General features: G+C 41.3%; 3 protein-coding genes across 4 annotated transcripts; 2 read left to right on the forward strand and 1 right to left on the reverse strand.

The window, feature by feature from the left end:
* Positions 1-1,158: 1,158 nt before the first annotated feature.
* Positions 1,159-6,304, forward strand: LOC119728826 (flocculation protein FLO11-like). Its single transcript, XM_038201223.1, has 2 exons — positions 1,159-1,616; positions 4,264-6,304. The coding sequence occupies exon 2, from the start codon at positions 4,292-4,294 to the stop codon at positions 5,516-5,518; it is 1,227 nt and encodes a 408-aa protein (XP_038057151.1). The 5' UTR covers positions 1,159-1,616; positions 4,264-4,291; the 3' UTR covers positions 5,519-6,304.
* A 360-nt stretch (positions 6,305-6,664) lies between these two features.
* Positions 6,665-10,591, reverse strand: LOC119727765. 2 transcript variants are annotated; one of them, XM_038199815.1, is made up of 8 exons: positions 10,446-10,591; positions 9,605-9,781; positions 9,341-9,487; positions 8,938-9,099; positions 8,440-8,539; positions 8,024-8,117; positions 7,846-7,903; positions 6,665-7,083 (listed from the first exon to the last, which is right to left on the reverse strand). In XM_038199815.1, the coding sequence occupies exons 2-8, from the start codon at positions 9,731-9,733 to the stop codon at positions 6,940-6,942; spliced, it is 834 nt and encodes a 277-aa protein (XP_038055743.1). In that variant the 5' UTR covers positions 9,734-9,781; positions 10,446-10,591; the 3' UTR covers positions 6,665-6,939. The 2 variants fall into 2 exon arrangements, with proteins under 2 accessions (XP_038055743.1, XP_038055742.1); XM_038199814.1 differs by having other exon boundaries at positions 9,605-9,778; positions 10,446-10,588.
* A 142-nt stretch (positions 10,592-10,733) lies between these two features.
* On the forward strand, positions 10,734-25,196 carry LOC119727764. The gene is made up of 16 exons (XM_038199813.1): positions 10,734-10,890; positions 11,606-11,725; positions 12,439-12,890; positions 13,533-14,744; positions 15,160-15,477; positions 15,815-15,948; positions 16,619-16,884; positions 17,493-17,584; positions 18,310-18,431; positions 19,213-19,349; positions 21,194-21,367; positions 21,673-21,772; positions 22,553-22,633; positions 23,117-23,236; positions 23,631-24,446; positions 24,853-25,196. Exons 1-16 carry the CDS (start codon positions 10,874-10,876, stop codon positions 24,949-24,951), a joined length of 4,260 nt encoding a protein of 1,419 aa, XP_038055741.1. The 5' UTR covers positions 10,734-10,873; the 3' UTR covers positions 24,952-25,196.
* Positions 25,197-26,121: the final 925 nt, after the last annotated feature.

A 26,121-nucleotide genomic window follows, 5' to 3' on the forward strand; every position in this document is an offset into this window, starting at 1 on the left:
TGAATAGAGTAATAAGATAAGTGTGAGTACAGTAATGAATCTTGATTGATTTGTTGAATATAGAATTGTGAGAGCTGTAATTTTTGGGGCTTTCCAAAACGGATATACCCATTTTTCAGCATTGGAAATACATTCCCAATTGAAAAAGAAGTATAGCCCCGCCCCACCAGCATATACAGGGTGGACCGAAAAAAACAAAAAAACGAAACCGAGATATTATTGCTAATTGGAACAGAAGTAGGACACATGTTAATCAAAGGGAGATATCTTCTAATGGGGTTGAATCTCCTCTTTAAAATGACGACCTGATCATGTCCTTACATTCACGGTTGACTGAGCAGTGACCGATTTTACGAAAGGGTCTATTTAGAGAATTTGGCCACTTTTCAATTGTGATTTTTGTGGTTGCCAATCAAGGCAGGTGGGAAAAAAAGATTTCACCATGAAAAGTGCCGCAATTCTCTAAATAGACCCTTTCATAAAATTGGTCACTGCTCAGTCAACCATGAATGTAAGGACATGATCAGGGTGTCATTTTAAAGAGGAGGTCAACCCTAACAGAGGATATCTCCCTTTGATTCACATGTGCCCTACTTCTGTTCCAATTAGCAATCATATCTTGGTTTCGTTTTTTTTTTTTTTTGATCCACCCTGTATCTTCGGCTAACCACGGACCATTTATCAGTGTTCCCCCTCGGCCTCCTCCACCCACCCATCGTCACCATAACCTTACCAGCGCAATTAAGAAATGGAGGAAAACGATATTCAAGTTGCGCGCAAATCTTTAATTTCTTTCTAAATTAACACTGGAGGATGCAAGTTTAACCATAACTAAGATTCGCTTATTAGTTGGCGCAATAAAAAGAGGACAAGCAAGACAATCTGTTGGAATCTTCCACAGTGGAGCCACTACTACATTCATGACCCTTATGGGTTTTTAAATACATATCCAAACTTGCCAGGAGAGGTTACTGTTGCTGAGCAGATGATCACGTAACAATGCGTACCACTACCCCAGCTAGTATTAGCACATACACTTCTCCCCTGTGTGCATATTGATAACATTACTAAGTACCACTGATAACCAGTATTTGCCAATGTGCTAATGCTCACATCTCTTTAAGGATTGGCCTGGGATAGTTGTCCCTCAAATATACTTCCGCCGCAACTACAATAGTTCACGTCAACTTTTTTCCACTTCAGGTCAGAATTCAGAAGTATTAATTAAAAAAAAAAGTCACACATCGATTCGGACCAAACAAATCTTAGAGGAATGAAACAATCTTTAAGGATTTGGAGAGCTGAGTTTAATTAATTTCAGGCCTTGTTGCTACCAATTGTTTTCCACTCAACCTCGGCGCTTGTAAAAGCTTGATAATTAAAATCGTCGCATCAGATCAGATAGTATAATGTTTGTTTGCATGTACCATGGAGACGGAAGATCATACACTGGACAGTATATGAACCACACCTTGGCTGATCATCTTCATTAGAGCTGGACATGCATGCAGAGTGCAATCTGGAACATCTTTCGAGCTTTTAAACACTGAAAAACCACAGTGAAACCACAGCCGAAGCGCCTTCGGAAAGACCTAGATCGTTCTCTTCATATCGCGGTAAGAGTTTTGCAGTTTTTGTAGAATTTTTTTTTTTTTTGAGGAGCCGTACGAGAAATCCTGCAGAAACTTATATTATCCTTTAAATAAAATTGACATTTGTAGGTTAGGTAAAACACAGGAGCTAAGTGGAGTGAATGAAAAAAAGTGAATTTAATATAGAAAATCTGTATGAAAAATGGATATCATAGGCCTTATGTTTCGAAAATTGTCAAGTTGTATTTATCAAAAATCACAAATCGTGAAGGAAATCCGAAACGGATGTCCGGGCAGGCTTTTTGCTTCAAGAAAGAAGTGCACCGAAAGTTAGATTTGTTTTTGTTGTTTCAATTGCTATTTCTAAAGCAATATAAAAGTTATTCTCTTGAATGAAACATTGAACGGAAAAAAATATCGACGTTTTGTTACCGAATTATTTCTAGTTACACAATTCGAATTATTTGCGGTGCGACAGCTATCGCAGGACGGGTTCATTTTTTGCGCAAAACGAAAATTAACCGTTTTGGCCCAAAAAAAGTCTCCGGTTTCTGGTATGGAGCTTGCCCAAAAAGTGGTGCGGCGACGCGGCTTTTTTTTTACCTTTTTTTTTTGCTTCAAATGTCGGCTGATGACTGCAAATGGTGCCCGACTAAACTCAGTGCAAATATATGGGAGTCCAGAGAGGCCACATAAAGCTTATTCTCGATCATAACCCCATCTGAAAACACGTTAAAATAGTGCAGCAGCAGGATTCCATCAAACCAGTGAGTTTGGCGGTTTTGAGACACGATCATCTTTCATTGAAAAAAAAAACTTTTTCATTTTGCCGACGCGCATGGCTACGGCGACGCGCACGCATACCAAAAACCGGAGACTTTTCTTTTTCTTTTTTTTGCCAATTTCACCCCGAGGATTGCATAAGGGAAAAAGCTTATCGTTAAAACAAAACATACATATTAAACTTTCGTTAGGGGATATTTTGTTTTCAATTATTGTTTTAAGAGCACAGAGCATACACCTCTTTAACCAAATTTGTTGCGTTGCACAGAAACGGACGTGGCTGACCGGCGTGACCCATTTTTGCCTCCGTTTCTATGCCTTGATCACTCACTACCAAAATCTTTATTCGCTCTCAAAAACGAGGCTAGCTGTACTTCATCTGTACTAATCTGTCGACCCTTCACTATGTTGGGTTGCTCAGCTATGTGCATATATTAAGTAAGAATTAGTAACGTGGTCGAAATTTTTATTTTAGCCTTTTTTCTAAATAATCCAACCATGCAAAATTATTCAGAGAGCCTGCGCCCATTCCTCCGCAAGAGATATTAAAAAAAAAAACATTAAGAGCAGCTTTGCCTCGCCATCCAAGTAGTAATATGTCACGCGGAATCATTTAATTACTTCCAAACATGGGCGTCGCGAGGGGGGGGGGGGGCGCTTGCCCCCAAGCCCCCTGGAAAAGCAAAAAAAAAAAAAAGAGAGAGAAAAAAAAAAAGAGGCGCAAAGTCAAGTGGTGTAAATTTAATGAGTTGGGGGGCAAAATGTCCCCCCCCCCCCCCCCCCCGTCTAAAACTGAGAAATCGAGAATATGTTGAGAAATATACAGGAATGTTTTGGGAAAAATATGTTTTGCCCCCCTCTACAAAAAATCCTGGCGACGCCCATGCTTTCAAATCAACCCAAGTTAAAAAAAAATCATACATCGGCGCAAATTCTAACCTTAGGAATTAAAACACATGATTCCGTTTCAATACATGTGTTTTCGTTCATTTTTTTCACCATTTAGTTTGCGCAAAAAATTGGGCTACATCCTTTCGCACAGCGCTAAAGCAAAAACTATATGTTTCTTAACACTAAATAATGTCCTTCCCAATTCGTCCTTAAAACTAATTACATTAAAAGGATCAAAATACAAATAAGGTTCAGATCAGATGAATCACGTCCGTCATGATGATGGGGATTATCCTTTTTATCATCATAGTGATTATCTTTCCTTCAAGTTAAAAAACAACTAATCATAATTATCATAATCCGATTAAATATAAGAGGGGTACCAGCTAAAAACAATCGAGTACAGAATATCATTGCAATGCAAAACATTATATTTCAAGTAACATGTTATACGCACTGCATGGAAAGAAATTTGAGGCCCATCTCCCGCTGTGCCGGAATTTACAGGAACATTCGGAGAGGGTCGACGTCATTTGGTTTTCCAAACGCGGCCTCGTCACATGCGATGTCGCTATAGCTACAGACAGGAAGGGGGGAGTTTCTTAAGTGAAAACCAAATTGAAATCCTCTGAACTTCGGCCATATATTAGGGAATCTAGCTGGAAAGGGATCTACATTGAACCCGAGTCATCCAAGTGGGGTCTAAACATCTCGCGACGCCGAAGCCGAATTAAGGCAGGAGACGACACCGGAGTGATTCGAAAACAGTTCATGACGACCTGAGCATTTTAGACCTGCACTAAAATTATTTCTGAAAAAGGTTAACTCTGTTTCCGAAAAGAGGTTAACCCTTGAACGCCAAGACTGAATTTCAAGACATTATTCAGTGTACAACATAACCGTCACTGGTTTAAAATGAAAAAGTCCAAATGTATATATCCATTCAGATAGTTCAATCTAAAGCTAAGGAATGCTTTGGTTTTTTGTTTTCCTGCAGAAATATCAAGAAGTTCCTCCACACAACAATGGCTTGGTTCCAGCATCTCTCGACAATGGCAGTGTTCCTACCGGTGATGATAAGCTTGCTCGGGCTTGTCCTGGCCCAGACAGACGTCACCACGATGTCAGGAACTGAAGGCACATCTACAGGGACTTTATTCAGTACATTAGCAACCACAGCTGTGCAGACTACGGGTGTGATCACCAGCACCTCGCAAACCACAGCGGCACCATCGACCATAGCCACCACACAGACCACAGGTGCCCCAGAGACTACAGATGCCCCAACTAACACAGGTGCCTCACAGACCACAGAAGCCTCACAATCCACATTAGAAACCACAGCTGTAGAGACCACGGGTGTGATCACCAGCACCTCGCAAACCACAGCAGCACCATGGACCATAGCCACCACACAGACCACAAGTGCCCCACAGACTACAGATGCCCCAACTAACACAGGTGCCTCACAGACCACAGAAGCCTCACAATCCACATTAGAAACCACAGCTGTAGAGACCACGGGTGTGATCACCAGCACCTCGCAAACCACAGCGGCACCATCGACCATAGCCACCACACAGACCACAGGTGCCCCACAGACTACAGATGCCCCAACTAACACTGGTGCCTCACAGACCACAGTTGCCTCACAGACCACAGTTGCCACACAGACCGCAGGTGCCACACAAGCCTCACAGACCACAAGTGCCACACAATCCACACAAGCCTTACAGACCACCAGTGCATCACAGACTACAGGTGCCTCAACTAACACTGGTGCCTCACAGACCACAGGTGCCACACAGACAGCAGGTGCCACACAAGCCTCACAGACCACAAGTGCCACACAATCCACACAAGCCTTACAGACCACCAGTGCATCACAGACTACAGGTGCCTCAACTAACACAGGTGCCTCACAAACCACAGGTGCTTCACAGAATACCTCCTCGCTGACCACAGACAACCCACTGACTACAGAAAACCTACTGAACACCACTGATCCATCACAAACCACGAGTGCACCAGGTGACACAGGTCTCTCGACCGGAGCCCTTATTGGTATCATCATTGGAAGCGTGCTGGGTGGTTGCCTTATCTTAGCAATCACCTTCACTTTGCTTTACTCCTGCTGTTGCAGGAAAAAGCAGCAGGTAGGAGACATTGAAATGGAAACAAGAAATACAGATACATCTTCCAAGACAGAAAAGGAAAACAATGATAAAGTGGATTTGATTGAGGTAAATTGAACCCGATAAGACAGGATAGTTAGTCTTAAAACTCTGAACGGAGACTGAAATGTTGTAAAAAGGTCAAAACTGGATTGGTACCCATAAGAATGGAACTTTATGTACATTGCTGGCACAGATATAATTTGATCCCTTGCAAGTATTTTCCCTAGAGTGGCACTGGATGACGCAATTAAATTAAGCCACAACAGTGGTGCATCTGAATTCCCTCGATAACAATTATACTGTAGGTCGTAGTTAGTCTATTAGGGAAACCTTGATACACTTAATGTATTTTGTAAGACCAGTTATTTAAATTAATAAATGTCGCATGTAGTACATGCAAAAAAAAAATGTTTTATTAAGAACTTTGAAAACTCTTCACTAGGGAACATTTTGTAATCGATTTTTAGCATATTACAAAATAATAAATAGATAAAGGAAAACTGTCAAAACAAGAAGATTTTGTACTTTTGCATTTGATCAATTGTATTTGGCAACAGTTTAACAATTGTGTACATATGAAGATACCTGAAGTAAAGTAGCTGTGGATTAACTTTCCTTATGATTTGCAATTTTGTATAATATATTATTGAAAAAAAAATGCACATAAACATGACTGCTTCGGCATTCTTTAATCAATGAAAAACTGTTTAAATTTGCTTAAATTGTTAGTACATTTTAATTCAGTACATTCTGCACATAGCACATTCTCAATTTGAAGTTTAGTTTGCATTTGTATGTATTTTCGAACTCAGATAAAAGTGAAATTGCAGAAATAAAATAGAAATAATAGAAAGAAAACAATTGAAGTTTCTTTCTGTAGCAAGGATAAGGAGCAACAAAATATACAACTGAAAAACAAAATGTCTTATAGAATCTTTCTTCTAATGTCCTTTGCATCTTTGAGTAGATCTCAGCTGGATTTCGCTTAAAGGAAAAAAATCATTTTGCAAAGGCCAAAAAAAAAATATATTCGGTCTCTGGTCAGACCAAAGTTCCGTAATTGACGCGGGGACGCGGCTTTTTTTTTTCTTTTTTTTTTGCTTTTTTTTTTTTTTGCTACCGCGGAACATTTTGGGAAAAAAAAGATTGACGCGCATGATTAAAATCGACGCGCGCACTGACCAGAGACCGACTTTCTTTTTTTTTTTGGCCTAAGTATTGTTTTCTGCTTAGAAATTGGACAATTATTCTGCAATCAGCATAAATCACTCAGCATTACACCCTGAGCTCCTATCATAAAGTCCACTTACACTTTCGAAATCATACTTCAAGCGCCGGGGGGCACTTAATTTGCCACTTTGTAATTCCATAGTTGACCCAAACAACTCCTACCTCTTCCCGAAAAAGATTTCAGCAAATCGTTGCTAATTTTCAATCCCTTCCCTCACCCCAAGCCTAATCATGTGATTTATAATAATTATCAAAGTATTAACTTTTTACCCTGTGTCCATATTTTCCTGAATATATTGCTGTCTGTTCTTTGTGATCCACTCCGAGACAAACTGCTCGCACTGCTGGAAAGCCATTGCTTCAGTCTCATTTTCAGATCCAGGCAGAACTAAGATGCTATCAATAGTCTCCTAAAAATTGAAACATGTTTGTGTGGTGAATGAAGTTTGACGTTTCAATGTAAAACCACTGACCAAACATAAACCTATGTGTTCCTGAAGAAACAAGTAATGTTTTTAAAGAACCTTGTGCAGGAAGACAAACATCACATTCAACTGCTTATAGCGTGAAGGTTATGATTGAACTATCGAATGTGAGACCCGGCGCGGATCCAGAGGGGGGTTTTGGGGGTCCCAAAAAAAACAACCCCAGCTCTGTTAAAAAAAAAAAAAAAATATCATACACATTCCTAAAAAATAAGTCGACCCCCCCCCCCCCCCCCCCGTGACACCTCCCCCCCCCCCCCCCCCATTTTTTTTTACTGGTATAATGTCTGCCTGTTCCAAATACGGTACACCATTCTGTAATCTAGTGTTAATAATCATCGAATCTGAACAGCGCCCCCTATTGAAATATGGTATTGAAATATAGCCCCCCCCCCCTCCCAGTTTTTGATTTTACGGAGGCCAAGTGTCCGGAGAACAAAACCTGCGTACATTTTCAGATTTTTTTGCTGATGAAACCCCCCTGCGAAAATTCCTGGAGACGGTTCTCTTATTTCAAACTATGGCCTTAAAATTCCCCTTCATCCCGGCCTGCCATATTTAATGCTTTGGTGCACAAAGCGGTCGCTAGCGACTGCCCAGGAAATGTTATAATCTGTGCATCTTACCGTACCTAAATATTCAGTGCACAAAACGATTAATATCTAAGATTTTTGTTTAATTACTTACAATCCCATTTGGTAGCTTTGCCACATAATGCAAACGCTTGTCAAGGTAGTCCTTTGTCCTGCATTGCAAAATAAAAAGAAATAAGAAAATATTTTGAAGGTCTAACTCATCCTGGAAAGAAAATCTTTACTGAACTGAACCTTTTGAGAGATTATGAGAATAGGTATTTGACACTCACTTCTCAAGTGACCGGCTGCCAGTCAGGTGATGCATCAGGTGATCTCGGAGCAGACTTGCATCCGTCTCCAGGGCAACTTGATGCACAGATTTTCCTGAGTAAACAACAGAAAGTACATTTTACTCATAGGAGCAAGTTCGAGTGAAGACTATAGTTAACCATAGTTCGACTAACTTTGCCCGAACGGAGGATAGTTGAACTACTCTAGTTGGCTATTTGGAACTAGAGTCTGCTGCACGGTTGCATCACTAGTAACCAATAGCTGCGCGGGTCTAAGTGACTAAAGGGGTCCGTGCCTTGATATAGTTCGCAGGCATTTAGTCACAAATCAACTGCTAGTCAAATAAAGGTCATCACCTGAACTTGTCTAGGTTAAACGAGGTAACATAGTAGAAAGCGCCCGATATGTCCATTACCTTCTATATTTAGGTCCTCCTGCAGGGACTGGGTCAGTTTTAGTCTCATTTCCAGTAGGTGCATCCGCATTGCCTTGGCCTTGGCGAATCTTGAAACATCCTAGAAACAAGGCAAACAAAAAACCTGAAGATTGTTTGAGGTTATTGATGCAAATATGAATTTCAACATCATGGATCAAAGTCAGCTGAAAGGAATGGATACTAAGTTGTCCAGGGAGTTGGGACATAATCACTATCCAAATCTCTTGTCAAGAGCTACTTTCGAGGTTGTCGACCATCTCGACGATTTGGGAGCTTGCGTGGCTGACAATATACGTAGCTGTTGCTCTGGAAGTTTGTTTTGGATTTGGCCTAAGCCGTGTCCAAACAGGCTTCCAATATAGCTGTAATGGGTGAAAAGTGAAAACCTATATAACAGCTTTACTCAAGAGGTTTGGATGTGGCCCTAACATTGTTTACACAAAGGGTACCAGACTAAATTATTTACCGCATGCGAACCTGTATGAGTATCTGATTGGTCTGGATTCCTTCCTCTTTCTCGTCACATTGGGAACTGCTTGCAGAGTTTCCATCAGGACTTTTTCCTCGGTCCAGCTGAGTGTACTGATTGATGACCTCTCTGTAAAGATCTGAGCTCAAGTGGGTGTTCTGGAGTAGTGCCTTCCAATAAAAAAAGGGATATAGTAAAATTGGATTTTGTCAAATTTATTTGAATGAAATATAGAAAAGTGTTGCAAATCACAACTTGAAAAAGAATATATCGCACAGAAATCTTCTTGACAGTTTAAGAAACATTGAGTTTAGTGGTATTTACCCCTCCAATAAATTAATTGTTGAATTAGTGATTTAACTAGATTAGAACTTGTTCCAATCAGATGCTATATTGCAAGTTCTCCCCTACCTGAAGTAACAGCCTCACTGATTGGCCCAGACTTTCAAAGGTGACTTCCGATTGGCTGACACCTGCCCCAGGCAAGTGACCAATCAGATTCAACACTCGGTTGAGCTGCTGGATACTCTTTGGTTTGTTTGCCAATTTCTTGTGAACCTGTTAAATGAAGAAGATTTTTTAATAATGTTTCGAATGCAAAAGTATAATTTTATGACGAAAACAGTCTGTAACAATTTGAGAAATTGAGACATCAAGATTAGAGAAAAAATTTACCTCTTCAAAATACTTGGCCCACTGAATTGCTCTGCGTAAGGCCTCCGTGTCCCATTCTTCAACCTCCTCCCCAGAAGCACTCTGCAGAGTCTCCAAGAAGGTTTGCGCATTCTTTGCAATCTCGTTCATTTTGAAAGGTCAGGCATCAATCACAGACCTGAGATATTTACATCTCTGCTGTCAACAAGATAACAATGATAATCAAATAGATGTAGGCCTACTTTTATTAGGTAAAATAAAAAATAAAACGTTTAGCGTCCTGCCTTTTAATAAAAATAGAAAGCGGAAGGGCCTTTTTTTTTGCCCCTCCAAAATGGCCGCCTGACGAACCAGGCTTTTTTAGGATGGCTGCAACTTGTATTAAATTTAAACAAAGCCCGAAGAATTTTTGGGCTTGAAATAATTGTAGGCCTAATATAATTGGCCTTAATAAATGTTTCCAGAATCCATGGCCATTTTTAATAGCCTTTTTAGGCCTATTAATTGGAATAGTATTATGTACAATCAAAATTACTGTGACCCCCACCATGGCGGAAGGAATAGACTCCCCTAACCTAGCCCTCCCCCTGTGTTCTTATTCCTCCATGCCCTAACCCGGCCACCCCTCCCAAAACACTTTAGCTCCGCCCCAACTAGACCCGTGAACGTGGCGTTAGCCACGTTCACGGGTCTACGCCCCAACATGCCCAAGGCCAAGTAAATAATCACGATGAAATGGAAATGTAAACACTAAAAAGCAGTCCTATTTTTTATTCGATAGATGTACACAAAAGTCACAATGCCCAAATTTCCATATGAAATCAGCAGGATTTCTAGACGATCTTTCGGAGTTCAAACATACCGCGCGTTGTCCATACAAAAACTGTGCTGCCGGCAAAATTCGGAATTGGTCAATTTTGTAAGCTGGCTGTTTATCGAGCTCATTAATTTTAGACTTCCTACATGTCCCGCAATAATTGTAAGGATTTAACGTTTTGCAAATGAAGGAAAATGCTACCAAAAATCCTAACATTTAAATTAAGTCCTATTATTAAGTTCAGTATTTTATTATTTTCGTTAGTGTCACAAGAAATTCCTCAACATTATTTGTAACTATGTCAGAATAATTTCAGTATGGACTTTAACAAGTTTAGGTACGACCCCCAATCGGGCAGTCTTCGCAAAGTGGTTTGTGCCACATACTTTGTTTATGGTTGTCCCGCCATTCACACGGACGTGAATGGGTTTCCAAAAATACTCACAATTCCGCATCTGAGATGATTTGTTATTATGGCAGCTAAAGTCAGGTAAGCTTTATAGTGTATCATCCTCGATGTAGTTGAAATTCGTTTTACTAAGCATAGATTTAGCGTTTTGAAGGGTTATTCGAGAGATCGGAGTTTATCAGTTGCACTGCATGCAATCCGTGAAAATTTCAGACAACACTTTTAAAACTCGAAATCTTGTCATGCTTGTTGCTGGGGCATTTTTGTCCATTTCTGCTTGACCATTCCTTACCATATTAAATTGTGTAAAATTGTAATCTGTGGTTTGTTTGGCCATGCATGTTTTTTGGTGATGTTTGTCATGTGACCCCCCAAAATTGAATTGAATGTCAAACCAGTCAGCCAAATTTACCACGTTGTTAAAAATTAATTTTCAAAGTCAGTAGTGGCTATCGATGCGACAGCCGTAAGGCAATTCAACTGCTATCGTTACGTCATTGCAAAAACACCATGACATCAAGCCAAATATGTTTTTGTTAAAGTAGATTTCATTTTCCTCTTTGTAATCATTGGCTTTGGAGAATTTTTTTAAAAAGGTAAATAAAGTCCGAGAACCATTTGGTTGAATGTCTGGTTCCAACAGTCAAAGATACTGATGTTGAATACTATTAAGTCAAGGAACCAGACGGGTCCGTAACAATAGCAGTTTGAGAAATCGCGTTACGGCTGCTGTAACAATAGCCATTGTGGTAAATTGTATAGACCGATGACCAACATGTCATTTGTCACTTCATAGAATGGACGGTCTGAAGAAACAGAATGACCAGCTAGAGCAGGACATCACTGCAATGGAGGATGTCCTCTATCGACAGAAAGCCAGACTGCTGGATGACTCTTCCATAAGAAGCCAAATCAGGTAAATATTAATTCATATATTTTCGTAGAATATTCTCACAAATTGGAAGATGAATTCAGCACATGAATTCAGGAATGTTGATATGTCTTATTTTTTGCAGGAATCTGTAGGTTAAGATAAATCTCATCATGTTTTCTCAAGCTGTCTTTTCGTAGCCCGACTGCATCTGGCCGTACAGTACTATCGCAAGCTCTGTAGTATGGCCAGACCGCCAATGCTCCCCTAAACGCTTAACTGTAATGTAGCGATTTTGCTACCGATTTTGATCGAGATTATCTTCTCATCCAGGACAGAAATTTCCAAAGTTAAGGTTCCTAGTCGTAGAGGAACTCATACCTTTTCGAAAAAAACATTCTTTTATCTAAAAATGTTCATCCATCTGGCCAAACGACGACTTTCAGTCATCATCTCCCACGAATATCATCCCGAAAATGTTCCTCCATGCGATTTCAAAATGGCGGCCGCGTTGTAACTTATGCATTATGCGGGCGCACTTGGGCAATATTATGAATATGCATTCAGTTCATGACGTTTGTCAGGCGTGCGGGGCGGCTGGCCAAACAAAACACGAGGTCATGAACTGACAATGCATATATTCATAATCTTGCTCAAGCTCCAGATGTACGGCCAGATGCAGTCGGGCTAGTCTTTTCGATGTTTGCAAAAAAATATATATATTTATATTTTTCGCACAATTGGTTTTACACTTGCAGCAAAGCTACAGGAAACTCCAAGTGGCTCTCTGGGGCCAAAGGTCAAATGTCCGGCTACCGATCCCACAAGGGGCTTCCCCAAAATCAGAACCTCTTTGACAAGAAGGCTAAGGAATCGGCGAAGCTGGTCACAAGAGCTAAAAGCGCAGGGGTCATAGGTCATGGCAGGAGGGGCCGAACGCAGAGCTTTACACCAGTCTCACCAGCAAGCAAAGAAGAGTTGGTAACCGAACCAACAACCACGAAGGATAATAGGGATCTGCACAGTGGAGGGAAATGCGGTAGTGGCAGGGAACCAGGGAAGGGGAACCTTCGGATGAAGTCTGCGCCGGTGCGGCAGGGTGCCAACAGGAGGGCAGAGGGGGAAGCTCAACACCAGAGGGCGCTGTCACTACAAGGAGGCATCAAGGTCAATGCACTGTTGCATTCCCCAAAAACTAGCAAAAAGTCAGGTGAGTGAAGGTATTTGAGAAATTTTAGAACACTTTCATATAATAATAATAATAATAATAATAATTTGGGAGGTTAATCATCCTTACTCGCAGCTGGGATGCTGAATTGCGAAGGATGCGGCTACAACGTGGTCGGGCCGCTGGCACGTAAAGGCGCCTATGGCTGCCGGCCACATCGACCCATCTATGACCACGGAGCACAGCCTGAGATCGAAAGTGTTTGATTTTTCCGGAGGGAGGAAAACCGGAGGGCCCGGAGAAAAACCCTCGTGGCACAGGAGAGAACCTGTCATATGTCTTTGTTTAAATGTTGAGTAGGCATTTAAGGTTGGAACCTATTTGAATCCACCAAAATCCTTCAATAGTAATCTAAAGTTACATTTTGGCTGTGAAGTCCGAGGTTAATAAATTGAGCTGGGCTCTGTCAACCTAAATCTCTGTCAAAGGACTTCAAACTTTGGTGGAGATTTTGTTATGGATTTTTGGTACTTGGAGCTAAAAGTGATCAAACTGTCATTTTTCGATGTGACATTTCATTATAAAGAGGACGTTTATTTCAACTGTTCAAAGAGCAGAAGAAATTTAAAGTAAGCAATCAATATTAGAGCCAGAAAGATTTCTTTCTCATCAACATTCTTGCAGGAAAGCTAACCAAGACTGGAGAGAGGAGAGTCTCTTTTGATGTGAGTGACGAAGATGAAACTCAGCTGACGTCAGTATCCTCCACCAACCCAGTCTCTGACCATACTGAGCCTGTCATCAAGACAACAAGTAGGAACACTAATAGCGGAGACTCTAAACCCGCTGATGTGGGGTCCTTCCCTGACAGGATTGCACACCTCAAAGCTAAAGTCATTGCCAAGGCCAGCGCAAATCTGAAACCCGAACAGCTGTCAAATCTTTCAAAGGAGAGAAAAAGTGATGGTTCTGATGGAGTCGCTTCACGGACAGGCACCAGCAAAGTGGGAAACAAGGGAATAAATAGCCGAGTATTAGGCAATTCGGCAAGAAATTCTAAATCTGTCAGACATGGCATAGTCGACTCAACAGCTAGGAAAAGCAAATCGGCCATTTCTAGAAGGCACGAAGGCAAGTCTGGTCGCCATCAAGATCCGGCAGATATGGCAGGACATCCCAAGAGTGAAGTGGCTAAAGATGATGATCACGCAGACTTCTTATTTGACGCCTCGGTCGAGCTCTGGCTGTGCACCCTAAATCTTGAAGACTCGCTGGAGTGTGTCAAACTTTTCAGGCGCGGCAAAGTCACCATGGACATGGTTCCAGAGCTCACAGAGACCCAAGTTATTGAGATGGGTGTCACCCCTGGGCCTTCCCTCCATAAAATTGTCCAAGGAATCAGGACACTGTCAAAAGCTCGAAAACTCTCACCCAGAGATGGTGAAAGAATTTCTCCAAGAGGACTTAAAGGCAACAGAGGATCAGTCACACAAAGATCTGAAGAATTACCATCAACAACCGAATTGCTGGATCTTGTAGATGGTGACAATTTTGAAGAAGTCTTTACCCTCGAGAATAACTCGCCACCATCTACAAGTCCAAATCCCATCATCTCCTCTTCAAGCTTGTCTGCGAGTGCCAAACTGAATTTGGATGCCAGCAACAAACCAAGCAGTGTAGAAACAGGCACGGAATCATTACTGACGAACAAGAAAGACTCAAACGAAAGTTCATCTCTGGTAGAAGATTTGACAAGGGACTCTCAGTTATCAGATTCAAATAGAGAGAATGAAGATAACAAAATTGGCACACACAGGACCAAAAGTGCGAAAGGCAATACCAAGAAGCGGGGACAGAAACTGTCCGCAGACGTTGTTAACCGGACACTCACATCAGGTTAGGAAACTAGTGCCATAACTTTTTTGTTCTACTTAGGACTTGCAATATACCAGAAAGAATTATTTCATAGACTGTATGACCAGATTATAGTCTTGTATACCAAAATGGGGGGGGGGGGTACTTGTTAATTCTGTCATTTCTTTAGGAGCCATGAATTTTTAGTAACCTCTTCCAAAACTGGACAAGAAGTGACTATTGCCTCATCCAACCTTCCCCGTCCTTTGACCATTTTGGAGAATTTTGCCAGAATGAGGAAGGAAACGCTTAGCCATTCAGGCTGAATTTCCCTTGGAAACTAGTGTCTACAAAATGTGCCATTTAACTGTAGGAGATTTTAGAAAATTCAAAAAATTCCTTGGAAAAAAAAAAGGTCAAGGGTGTGTGGGTTAATAATCTTTTGGTCTCTCTATAGGTGTTCAGTCAGCGATGACAAAACTTAGGCAGAAGCAGGAGCAAGAACTGAATCAGCAGAAACGTCTTGAGCGACTCCGAAGAGCCAAGAAAGCCGAAAGAGACAAGATGGCCATGCAGCACGCCAAGCGGCAACAGGAGAAGCTAGAACACATGGAGGCAGGGAATGGGGAGGAGGGCATGGGCGGGGCTGAGGACGATTCAGGGGGCGTGGATGTGGGGTCATCACCGGAGGCATCGGGTTCTCTGGCACTACGGGATGGAAGCCATGAAATGAATGTAGTGCCGGACACCGATGTCATGAAAATGAGCATTCAAGGTCAGCATGAATATTCATTAGCTTAATGCCAGACAGAAATGTGCATACCTTGGGGGGGGGGCAAATATCTCTGTAAGTTTAAATTAGATTTAATGGGCATTCACATGCATTTTTCTCATGTGGATTTAAATCTCAAGTTTTGAAGTTGAAAAAAAATACTGCTCAGAAAGAGCAGCAGAGAAGAATATTTTGCTAACCTCAAAATTGAGATTTAACATCACATTGGAAAAATGCATGTGAATATTCATTAAACCTAACACAAAATATGTAAAGATCTCTTATCTTTTATTATGCTCAATGTTCAAATAACACATTTTCTATTAAATATCTTTTTCAGGTGGACCCCTTTTGACCAGGAGTATTCCTTCAAATCAAACTGACCAGGATAAATTGGGGATCGCTGATCCTCTCACAGCCACAAAGAGCCCAAGACAAGCTCCTGAAGACAGACTTAAGGATCTGGAATTAAAGGTCAGTGTCACATTCCTATTTGTTAAAATATTTTACACAAAGATATACGTTTTGTATGACTCAAATATTGATGACTAAAACTGTGTCTGCATTAGACGTTTTGTGACAAAGCTCACTGAGGCGGTGGGTATTTTGCCATTTTAGGTCCATTGCAAACAGCCTAGAAAAGTTTTTTTCTCGGTTACATTTCCCGAATCCAGTGGTTACTTTTACCGGCCAACTTTCGGAAAAAGGCCATTGCAGATAGCGCAAGTCGGCAAGGGAAAGATGTACATCTGGCATTGCTAGAAGGTCACATAACACAGGGATTTTCAGACTAGTGTTTCAATCGTTTCTTCTCACACTGCACTCAATATTTTTGTTCAATTCTTTTTTAATGAAAGTCATCGTAGATATTGTGGACACATTAGATGTTGTAGTATACTCCGTAACAGGTATTATTCACTTATCTTTGTGAACAATGATCCGTAGTGTCGTACGTTTCAACAATAGAGGATACAGGGTGGCCAATTGTGCGGTCACATGTTCATATGCCCAGATCGGTTCATTTAGCCACAGTCTTCATAAAATTTTCCCAAGTCAAAAGTACGGACACCTTTAAGATTTTACCCATTTGGTTTTTACCATCTTCCCGATTAAAATCAAACGTGGCTTTTGCTTCTTCTGATAGATCCAAGGAATACAAGACAAGGATTCTCCATCCTCTGTGGCTGGCCAAGTTGAGAAGCTCCAGCAACAGTTGGCGTCCCTCAAGAGAGATATGGCAGCTGCTCAAGCAACAGTGTCGGCATCCTCTGACCCGGTACGAGCCTCGACTAGAGCCCAGAACGCCCCCAAGAGTTCCGGTCCGGCCAGGGGAGTGTATAGCTCGATGTCCAAGAACGAGCTGATGCGGGAAGTTAGAAAGCAGAAAGAGCAACACAAGAAGCAAATCCGGTAAGAATCTCAAGAAATTCAACCTTCAATTAACAAACAAAATCTCAAAAACTCCTTGTGCTGTTTTGATGGTAATGCAAAGATGTTTTAAAGTGCCCCTGCAATTTTCATTTCTTTTATCACAGATAAACACATTGGCACCATATAATTTTCTTGTATATCTCCAACTACGTACAAAAATGTCAGCACCTACTACATCCCTGCTAAAGGACAATGTAGTTCAAAAAAATTCAAATGCTTGAGATCAAGCTTTGTTGTAAGCCTCTTTTTTTGGTTTAATTGTGATTGTAAAGGGCAAAACCTAACATCACCCCGACGCAAAATTCCATCTTATGAATAGTTGAATGCGGTACCCGCTGCTACATGTACATCAGATTCGAACTAGCCAACTGATCCCGTAAGCTCGGTGGTCGAGTGGTAAGAGGTCTGCACTATAAAGCAAGAGGTCGTGGGTTTGAGTCCCACCCGAGTGATTTTTTCCAACTTTCACTCGGGAGGTAACACACTGAGTATATAGTGTATATACGTCGGTGAAGGGCAAAACCTAATATTGATTTACATCACTCGATGCAAAATTCCATCTCATGCACAATTATGATTCGTTGTAGGTTGTTAGAGTCTGAATTGAGTCGTCTGAAGCATCGGGATCCAGTCCAAAACTGTGAGCTGCCGGAGGGTGACATACTCTACCACGAAGAAGGTATGGTCAGAAAGCACACTTCTTGAAAACTTGATGATATTGTACACAATGTTTAAGGTCCCTTGTCAAAAAGGCGAACTAAAGACAGAACAGGCTAAGCAAGGGCCAAATGTGCAGACTTAATGTTATGTCTGGAGAAGGAGTGAATTGTAGTTCAGCTTAGTACTTTTGTGTAACTGGGCAATTTCCGCATTATGAAAGGAAGTGTAATGTCCGTGACAGAGCCAATGGACCGATCCAGTAAGCCCCTCCCACTGCACACGTAGGCAAATTAACACGTGCTCCTCTCCAATGCCACACTGCATTTTCCTGCCGCGCGCATCATACGCGCGTGCACGCATGTCGGACTTTTGTGCACGCATGTTGGACATAAATCACGGCTGTGATTGGTCAGAATACCATGGGGCGGTGCTTACTGGATCGGTCCATTAAGCATGATATCTGATTTATTGTTCAGAGAGGTGATGCAAAACTCCTAGTCTATAATCTCCTTGACCATTACGATATGATGGATGTATAAGATTTGGAAAAATACACCTTCAGGTTTATTCACTGAGCTCTTAAAAGCTCTGTCACAGACATAACATAATGCTGGAAATTCCAGTCTTTCAAAGAAATTGTAAGACAAATTGCACTGCCAATTTTCACTCGTTAAGTAACACTCATCACTTGTTAATCTTTGAAACTATCAAAAATAAATCTCAGTAATTTCAAATTCCTTTCAGATACTATTGGAGAGGGGACATTCTCACAGGTGTTCCATGGATTTTTCAATGGTTCGGAGGTCGCCATTAAGAGATTAAAGAGTCCGCTCAATGCTGCTGACCGCAATTATTTTGCTGAAGAGGTGAGCGATATTGTGTGTGTGTGTTAAGTGCAGTTCTAAATTTCATTTGAATATTGTGTGTATATACTGAAGTACAAGACTGTTTTTCTTGAACACAAAGTGGAACCTCAAGCACTGGTTGGAATATCACTTCTTATTGTACAGGGTTTACCCATTAGTCCGTTCACCATCCCAAACCACCCTGCCTGTTACTCCCTTTAACGTCCCCAAACTGCCCCAGCATAGTATGGTATACAAATATTGAGTGGCTCAGCGTGGAATGAGAGGAATATTATGAGTGAACTGGAAAAGTCCAGATTTTACCGAGCGATAATGTTCCTCCCATTTCACTATTTAAAGCCACTCAATATTTGTTTTATATAACTGACATATAGATCCTTGTCAATTGATATATTTGAACTTTTTTTCAATACAAAACTGGAGGAAAATGTAATTCTCTCTTCCAAACCACCCCTTCACGAAAATGTTTGAACCCAACGCTGTAGCGCTGGCTCTTTGGAACAATACGCGCTACGCGCAACGCTGAACGCGCACACCAGCATGCATTTGCACACAAATACCGCGTCATGATTTTAACTGTTGAATAGTATTTCCCATTCCCCATGGGCGGATAGTACTTTTTGAGCCGCGGCGTGAATGGGAGCAATAACGAATGCCACGTGATGTGAGTTCCACCAATCAAATGACAAGGATCTGTATGTCGGTTATATAATTTCACATATTCATCAGTGAATTAATATGTAAACCAGCTAAAGGATTGTATTTCTAATTGTTTTTGTAGGTGAGCCTTTTGCATGAGTTGAGGCATCCCCGTGTGGTCCTACTCCTTGGGGTGTGTACGACTGGTTCGCTACCCCTGATGGTGTTGGAGTATATGGCTGGGGGTAGTCTGTATGCTAGAATCCGAGACAAGTCGAGGCAAGTAACCATAAAATACAACCTTATTTCTGAAAAGAAATTGCCCTTTCATATGAGACACTGTAATTTTTGAGCAACTATGTTTGATTATGATTGAGTTATAAAGAAACTTGTTTGGATGGTCGTGTGATTTTAGCTATGTGATTTTCTGGTAATTGATCAGTTTGATAATATGTCAGTTTTTAACTGAAAAGAAATAGAAACGAAGAGCATTTTGCATCCATTCACTATCCATATTGTGTTATATTACACCACTTTATTTAAAGCAATCCTTTTTTCCCCAAAAATTTACCAGACTAATGTAATGTGAGAGCGAACTGGTAATTCACTCTGTACTGTTTCAACCTCAATATGACAGTTTTCTGGGTGTAATGCATGGGTTTTTTTTGTGTGAGGCTAGCCATCAATATGCATTTAGCAGTCCTTCATTTAAAGAAAATCCAGGAGAGCTATAAATCGCTCTCCTCAAATATTCGAGGAGAGCAAATCGCTCTCCTTAAAATCTACGGATAAACAGCGGTAAAACGACGGGTTACCATTGTTTTTGTTTTATTTTGAATATAAGGATTTATTCAAGGGGCTGCATTATTATTAGTTTTTGCATAATAACATATGCTCAAGTTGCGTTACTTTTTTCGTTTTTGTAACTGTAAGACAAAGTAAAATTTATTTAAAAAAACTAACTAAATGGAGATTAATAAAAGGTTTGACTACTGCTCAGGCTTTCATTTTTTAATACAGGTGTCAGTTGGTTCATCACTTGATTATACTTGGAAAATGGAGAGTTAATAAACGGCACATAAAGCAACTGAAAAATTGCTTTCAGATTCGTTAAAATTATATTAAATTTTCAGCCTGAACTATTTCAATTGCTCTACGAAAGCTTCACAAAAAAGGGCCTCAAAATGACACAAACTTGCCTTAAGTTTTATCGAAAATATCTGCCGTCGATAATCTTAAAAATAACGGAAAATGCAGGTCAAGTATGCCATATACACAATGCTAGTCACGACGAGAAACTGGCTAACAACATCTGAACTTCGCACTAGTAGTACGAGCGTTTGTGATGCACTGTGTGTGGTGGGCCGGCAATGAGACTCGTTTCACGGTATAGGATTTCGGTGAAACACGCTGCATCGTTTCACTTCACATACCAGTAAAACTTCCTCAAAATAAATTCATGAACACGGGAAATACATACACAGACAAGAGAGATCAAGTTTTGTGAATAAGCTTGCAAAGATCGTCCTTCTCAATCGTTGTTTTCTTGGCATTTTTACGACGTCTATTCCGTCCAGCCTGCACGCAAAACACTGTACGGCAGGCAGTGCATTGCACCGCGCAGGACTATTACATTGACTGGTTACCGCATTTTCATCATGCCTTCATTGGGACTTAGTGCGCGGCGCAGCGGGAACCAGTCATTGCTGCACTTGCACGTACGGGCCCACGTGTTTTCATGCAGCTCTACGCGATATGCAGATTGTGCACGCACAGTATACAACCGCTGTACACACACGATCTTATACAGTACGTACGAGCTCGGTGTTCGTTCATTTTAAGCGATGTCCAGCGGCATATTAACGTGAGTTTGGGCATTATACCAACGAAAAATACGTGTAGCTTAAGACTTAAAATCCTTTGCGTTTTTATCACTTATTATTTTTAAACTTCCCGTGTTTGACGAGCCCTCTTTTGGATTTCTGAGGAGCGCTATTTTTAGCGCTCCTTCGAGACAGTCGAGGAGCGCAGTAGGAGCGCCTGCGCGATCGCGCTCCTTAAAAATGAAGGACTGATTTAGTATGCTCCTCACCACCACCTTCCCTAATGCTGCTCCCACACAGGGGTTCCTTAGACCACGTCGCGTACTACCAGATTGCCCGGGACATCGCACTGGGGATGAATTACCTTCACCGGCATCGACCCCAGGTCTTGCATCTTGACTTGAAGTCAATGAACGTGCTACTGGGATTGCACGGCAGGGCCAAGATTGGAGACTTCGGTTTCGCCAAACTCAGGTAAATTTTCAAACAAAAACATTCTAGATTTGCCGTCAAAAAGTTATATTTATTTGCTAATTGTTCACTTGGACAGTTTAGCCATTGATGTGTTAGCATACTGATTAACAGTTTATAAGGAACTATATCTGATGATAGTATGTAGTGAATTGTTCAGTGTGTTCAAATCCCACTCGAAGCAGGATATGAAGTTTTTCTCAAACAGGCTTTACACATCACTGGAGTACCTATGAAATTGCATCAGTTAATGGCAGAACCTGATATTTTACCATTAAACATTCCTGTGGTGAATGACCTTGTTGCAGACATGAAGCAGAGAGTTTAGAGAAAAGCAAAGTTCAAGGCACCCCGGCATGGATGGCACCGGAGCTGATGGCCAACACTGCAAACAGCCTGACCGACAAGGTACAAGGAAGAGAGATTATCTTAATGATGGGATGTTGGCGTCATTGCAAATGCAATGCAATTCGACAGTTGGACAGTTTTGTAACTCTCTAATTATCTGTTGATTATTCCCATTATTACTTGCCGAAGTCTTGCCAAAATCGTTTGTTTGCATCCCTCTATGGATCTTTCATTGTCAAGAAATAGTCTTCGCTCGTACCCCCCGCCCTGCAAACAGGGCGCTGGGATACTCTGATGAGCTTCACAGAATCTTGTGAAGGAAGTGGCATATGACATATGTATAAAGCATCTGGCTGCAGCTGTTCAAGACCGCAGTTAGACAATGTGCGCAAATGCTATCCGAAAACTTCCCAAAGAAATGCACATGTTCCATACCGGATGTGATTTCTGTTTCATTGCGGACCATGTGGACAAAATTTTGAGCGTCCCATAATGGAATTGGTTCGTGATTCGAAACGTAGCCTGAGCAAGTGACGGGAATTGTAAATTTACAATGCAGATAAGTTTTACAGAATTTCCTACATTATTACGCTTTTCAAACATCTCTAAACTGGAATAAAAGAGTAATGAATCAGTCTAAATGGCTGTTTCAAGGCTTGCAGAGTCATGACCGTGATGACGCGCAGGTCACAGGTCACGCAAAATCCAACCAATCAGAGTGTGAATTCATCAGAGCATCCCAGCATCCTGTTTGCAGGGCGGGGGGTACGAGCGAAGAAATAGTCCATTTGCATTAAAAAAACAACAACGTGATTTTGAAATCCGTGCCATTTTTTCCAGGTTGATGTGTACAGTTTTGGCATCATCATGTGGGAGATGTTCACCGGCCTGATTCCTTACCGAGGACTCTCAGTTTTTCAGGTATGTGTGGTCACACACTGATCCCCATTCGTAGATCCACTATGACCCCTTCCACTCTTCCTGTCTCCTACTATAGGTATCGGACCTAGCATTTCAGTCTAATAGACCATTGTCATGTTGCGGCCATCTTGATTTTTTCCAAAGCGAGGCTGGAAGGAAAAATAGTCAGGTTCCCTTTTGCACAAAAAACGTTATCATTCAGTACTGTTACTGGAAACAGTGTACATGACTGAAATGGTGGCAGCATGGTAAAGGTCTATAGAAGCCCCGATAATATCCCATCAGAAGAAATAGAAAAGTCTGTTGGGACACTTCATAAGGAATCGTGACCAAAACTGGGACCTAACTAGGCTATCTTTTCATTTCGAGGCAAGGGGATTCGGGTACAAATAAATGCACATCGATGCGATCTTGAGAGGGAAAGTAGACTTTTTCTATAAATTGAACCTGACTATGAAATGAAGCTAATGTCTTGGGATGTAGGTCTTGGAGGCGGTACAGAAGAAGCAGCGACCAGACATCCCAGAGTCCTGTCCTCAGCCCCTGAGATGCCTCATCATAGCCTGCTGGGAACACAAACCCAACAAACGCCCATCATTTAAGGCAAGTACCATCTCAAGAAAATGATGGTGATTAAAGATTGAAGCTTGAGAACAGATATTTTAATGAATGGCTTCTTTTGGTCCTGGGCAAGGAAGACCTTAATTATCTCAGTTGATTAAAGTTTCAGTTTTTGTTTTTTTAGTCATTTTTATTCCAACAGATTTGAAAAAGGAAAATTCACAAACTTTTCTCAGAATTTCTCAGACGGCTTTTTCACATTTCTCAGACGGCTTTTTCACATTTTCATATCCCCGACAAGATGTCCATCAAAATCATTGCAAATTCGCAGTGATATCATTGTTGAAAGTTTTGATGAATCAGAACTGTTGGTAACTGGTGATCCATTTTTGCAAAGTTACAATTCGTTATTTAATTTACTCATTCCTTCATGTAGGATATTCTGATTGCGCTTGAGGCGCTCGCATTCCCGCCCGAGTGGCGGTCCCTCCTTTCAGCTGCCAACATCCCTCGGGAGGCAATGGAAGATCCCACCTCGGCCCGCTCCATCATTGCCCTGGTTGACGGATCCATGCAGATGACGCAGCGAGAGCTTCACCAGGTGGCTCTCGCCTCCCACGAGAGGGCGATGGACATGTCACCTGACACGAACCCAATCGGAGAGGGTGGTAAGGGACTCTGTTCAGCGACCAAAGAACAACTTCCAGAGAACAGGACAGCTTCTGGTTCAAGTTCGGACTCTATCAGTGAGGATATTGAATACGATAGTCTGGACGAAGGATCCGATCCTAAATCAGAACCCAAAACACTCCGGGATTACTTCATTACTGACTCAAGACCAAGACTCAATCAAGATGGTAGTCAGATACATGCATCACCCAGACTTTACAGAGGAGATGGCATCCCTGAAAAATCGCCGCGGCTTCCTGCAAACGATGCTGCGACAAATTTAAACTTGGACAAGCAGGTGATACCACCCCCGCCTCCCATTCAGATGATGCTCGCAAACCCCGCTACCTGGAGAAACAGAAGTGGAAAGCCAGATGTGAACCACAGCAAAGCCCCGATCAAGACAAGGCACCAGACTAAACCTGAGCCACCAGCAACACGTGTGAGTCTGGATCCAAGTCTTCTGGTGGGGCAACGCAGGAACCTCAAGACCACAGATGCAGGGCCGCATCCCAGCCAGCTCCCAAGTCTGTCTGAGCTCGGAGAGCAGCGGATGACCAGCATTGCTGAAATCCTGAAAAAAGTAGGCGGCCGATTCCATTTCATATATTTTCTTCAGTACATGCAGTTTGTTGTTTCAATAGAACTAGGAGGCCACTGTAGTGGCATTGACAAAATAAAAATTTTGTGTCTGGGATTTGAAATCTATAGATCAAATCTATTCCTTTGGTTAATAAGGTTTCTTCATGTTACTGACAAAGTCAGTCTTCTTAAAGTGGTCAATCATCAGTTTTCAACTGAGTCCGTCCAATCAAAAACTTTTCCATTGCAAGTTTAAAGAAAAATTCAAATCTTTTCTACTTTTCTGAATTTCAGTCATGCAAATATTATTATGTAAACAGATTTTCTTTATTTACCCACCATAAATTTCGATTCGAGAAGAAAGTGAGTGTATATTTCTTATTTTTTTCTTCTTTTGAATGAAACAGGCAGTTGCAGCAAGGAGAAGTGCCCTGAGGGAGGATGTTCACAGCCTGGAATACCCAAACAGTGAATCCATTTGGTCAGTAACCAGTGAAGGTAATTGATATTAAGGGTGTTCAGTCAATCGAGGCCGCTCCATCTGCACTTGTTAACATTCCGTTGTGTTTTTTTAAACACCAGACAACCCAAACAGATACCATCAGAATATTCTGTGGATCATGTGTGAAGATAAATAAATTAATTGATGAAGCACCTACCAGGGACAGAATATATTTTGACTATCAACTCAAGTTGAATTTATTTTACTAAGGTTGTCCTGAAGATCGTGTTTCCAATGTTTATTGAAATTTTCCATGGACACTTAATACATTAGATATTTAAAAAACAGTTCCTCACTGTTTTGCAAATTGGATGTTGTGTCAAATTGGATGTTGTGTCACCCAAGGGCGTAAATCCGGAGGGGATGGGAAGGATATAACCAACCTCCACACTTTTTTTTATTGTGGACGGGGGGGGGGGGGCCAAGCTTTTATGGTGAGAAAAAAACGCAGATTTTAAGGTTATTTTCTAACTTTTCAACAGCCCAAGTTTATTCAATAGCACTGAAAAGCAGAGAACAATCAGCACAAAAGCTTTAAAGCTTGCATTAAGATGTACATCTGTATCGTAAACAGCGCCCCCTAGTGACATGTTTAGCCCCCCCACTCTTCCCCCCCCCCTCTTGTCTGACACATATTTACACCACTGGTGACAGATGATGATACCAACTTTTCAGCAAACTCTTCTACTCTGCACTGTACGTAGATCACTTCAAATATGAATGGTTCGGCAGTATTTGCAAAAATAGCATTAGACAGATGTTCAAGTGTTTGTTTTTCCTGTCAACAACCCACAGGCATAAATTCACGGGTGATGAAGTCTCTACCAGGACATAAAATGTTTATTTCTTCTCGGATACATTTTCATTCATTTCAGTTCCATATTTGTTAATTTCTCTGCTTGAGTACCAGCAGCTTGGATGCATTCCTAAGAGGATGCTTGAACTGTCATCGTTGCTATCGCCATTGTTCTATATTGATTAAATATTCATAAATACCTAAGACAGTTTACCCATTCCTATTGGTCGAGAGCCCGTAACGTGGCCGGTCTTAAACGGATGAAAAAGACATGGCTGGCTGGTCTTAAAAACTTTTCCAGTGTCACATGAAATTTGGACTCCCATGAAATCCGGTGCCTTTCAATGTTTCATTGCTTGAACTTCACATTCCTCACGA

The sequence above is a fragment of the Patiria miniata genome, unplaced genomic scaffold, assembly GCF_015706575.1.
Source record: "Patiria miniata isolate m_02_andy unplaced genomic scaffold, ASM1570657v1 HiC_scaffold_20, whole genome shotgun sequence".
Taxonomy (NCBI): Eukaryota; Metazoa; Echinodermata; class Asteroidea; order Valvatida; family Asterinidae; genus Patiria; species Patiria miniata.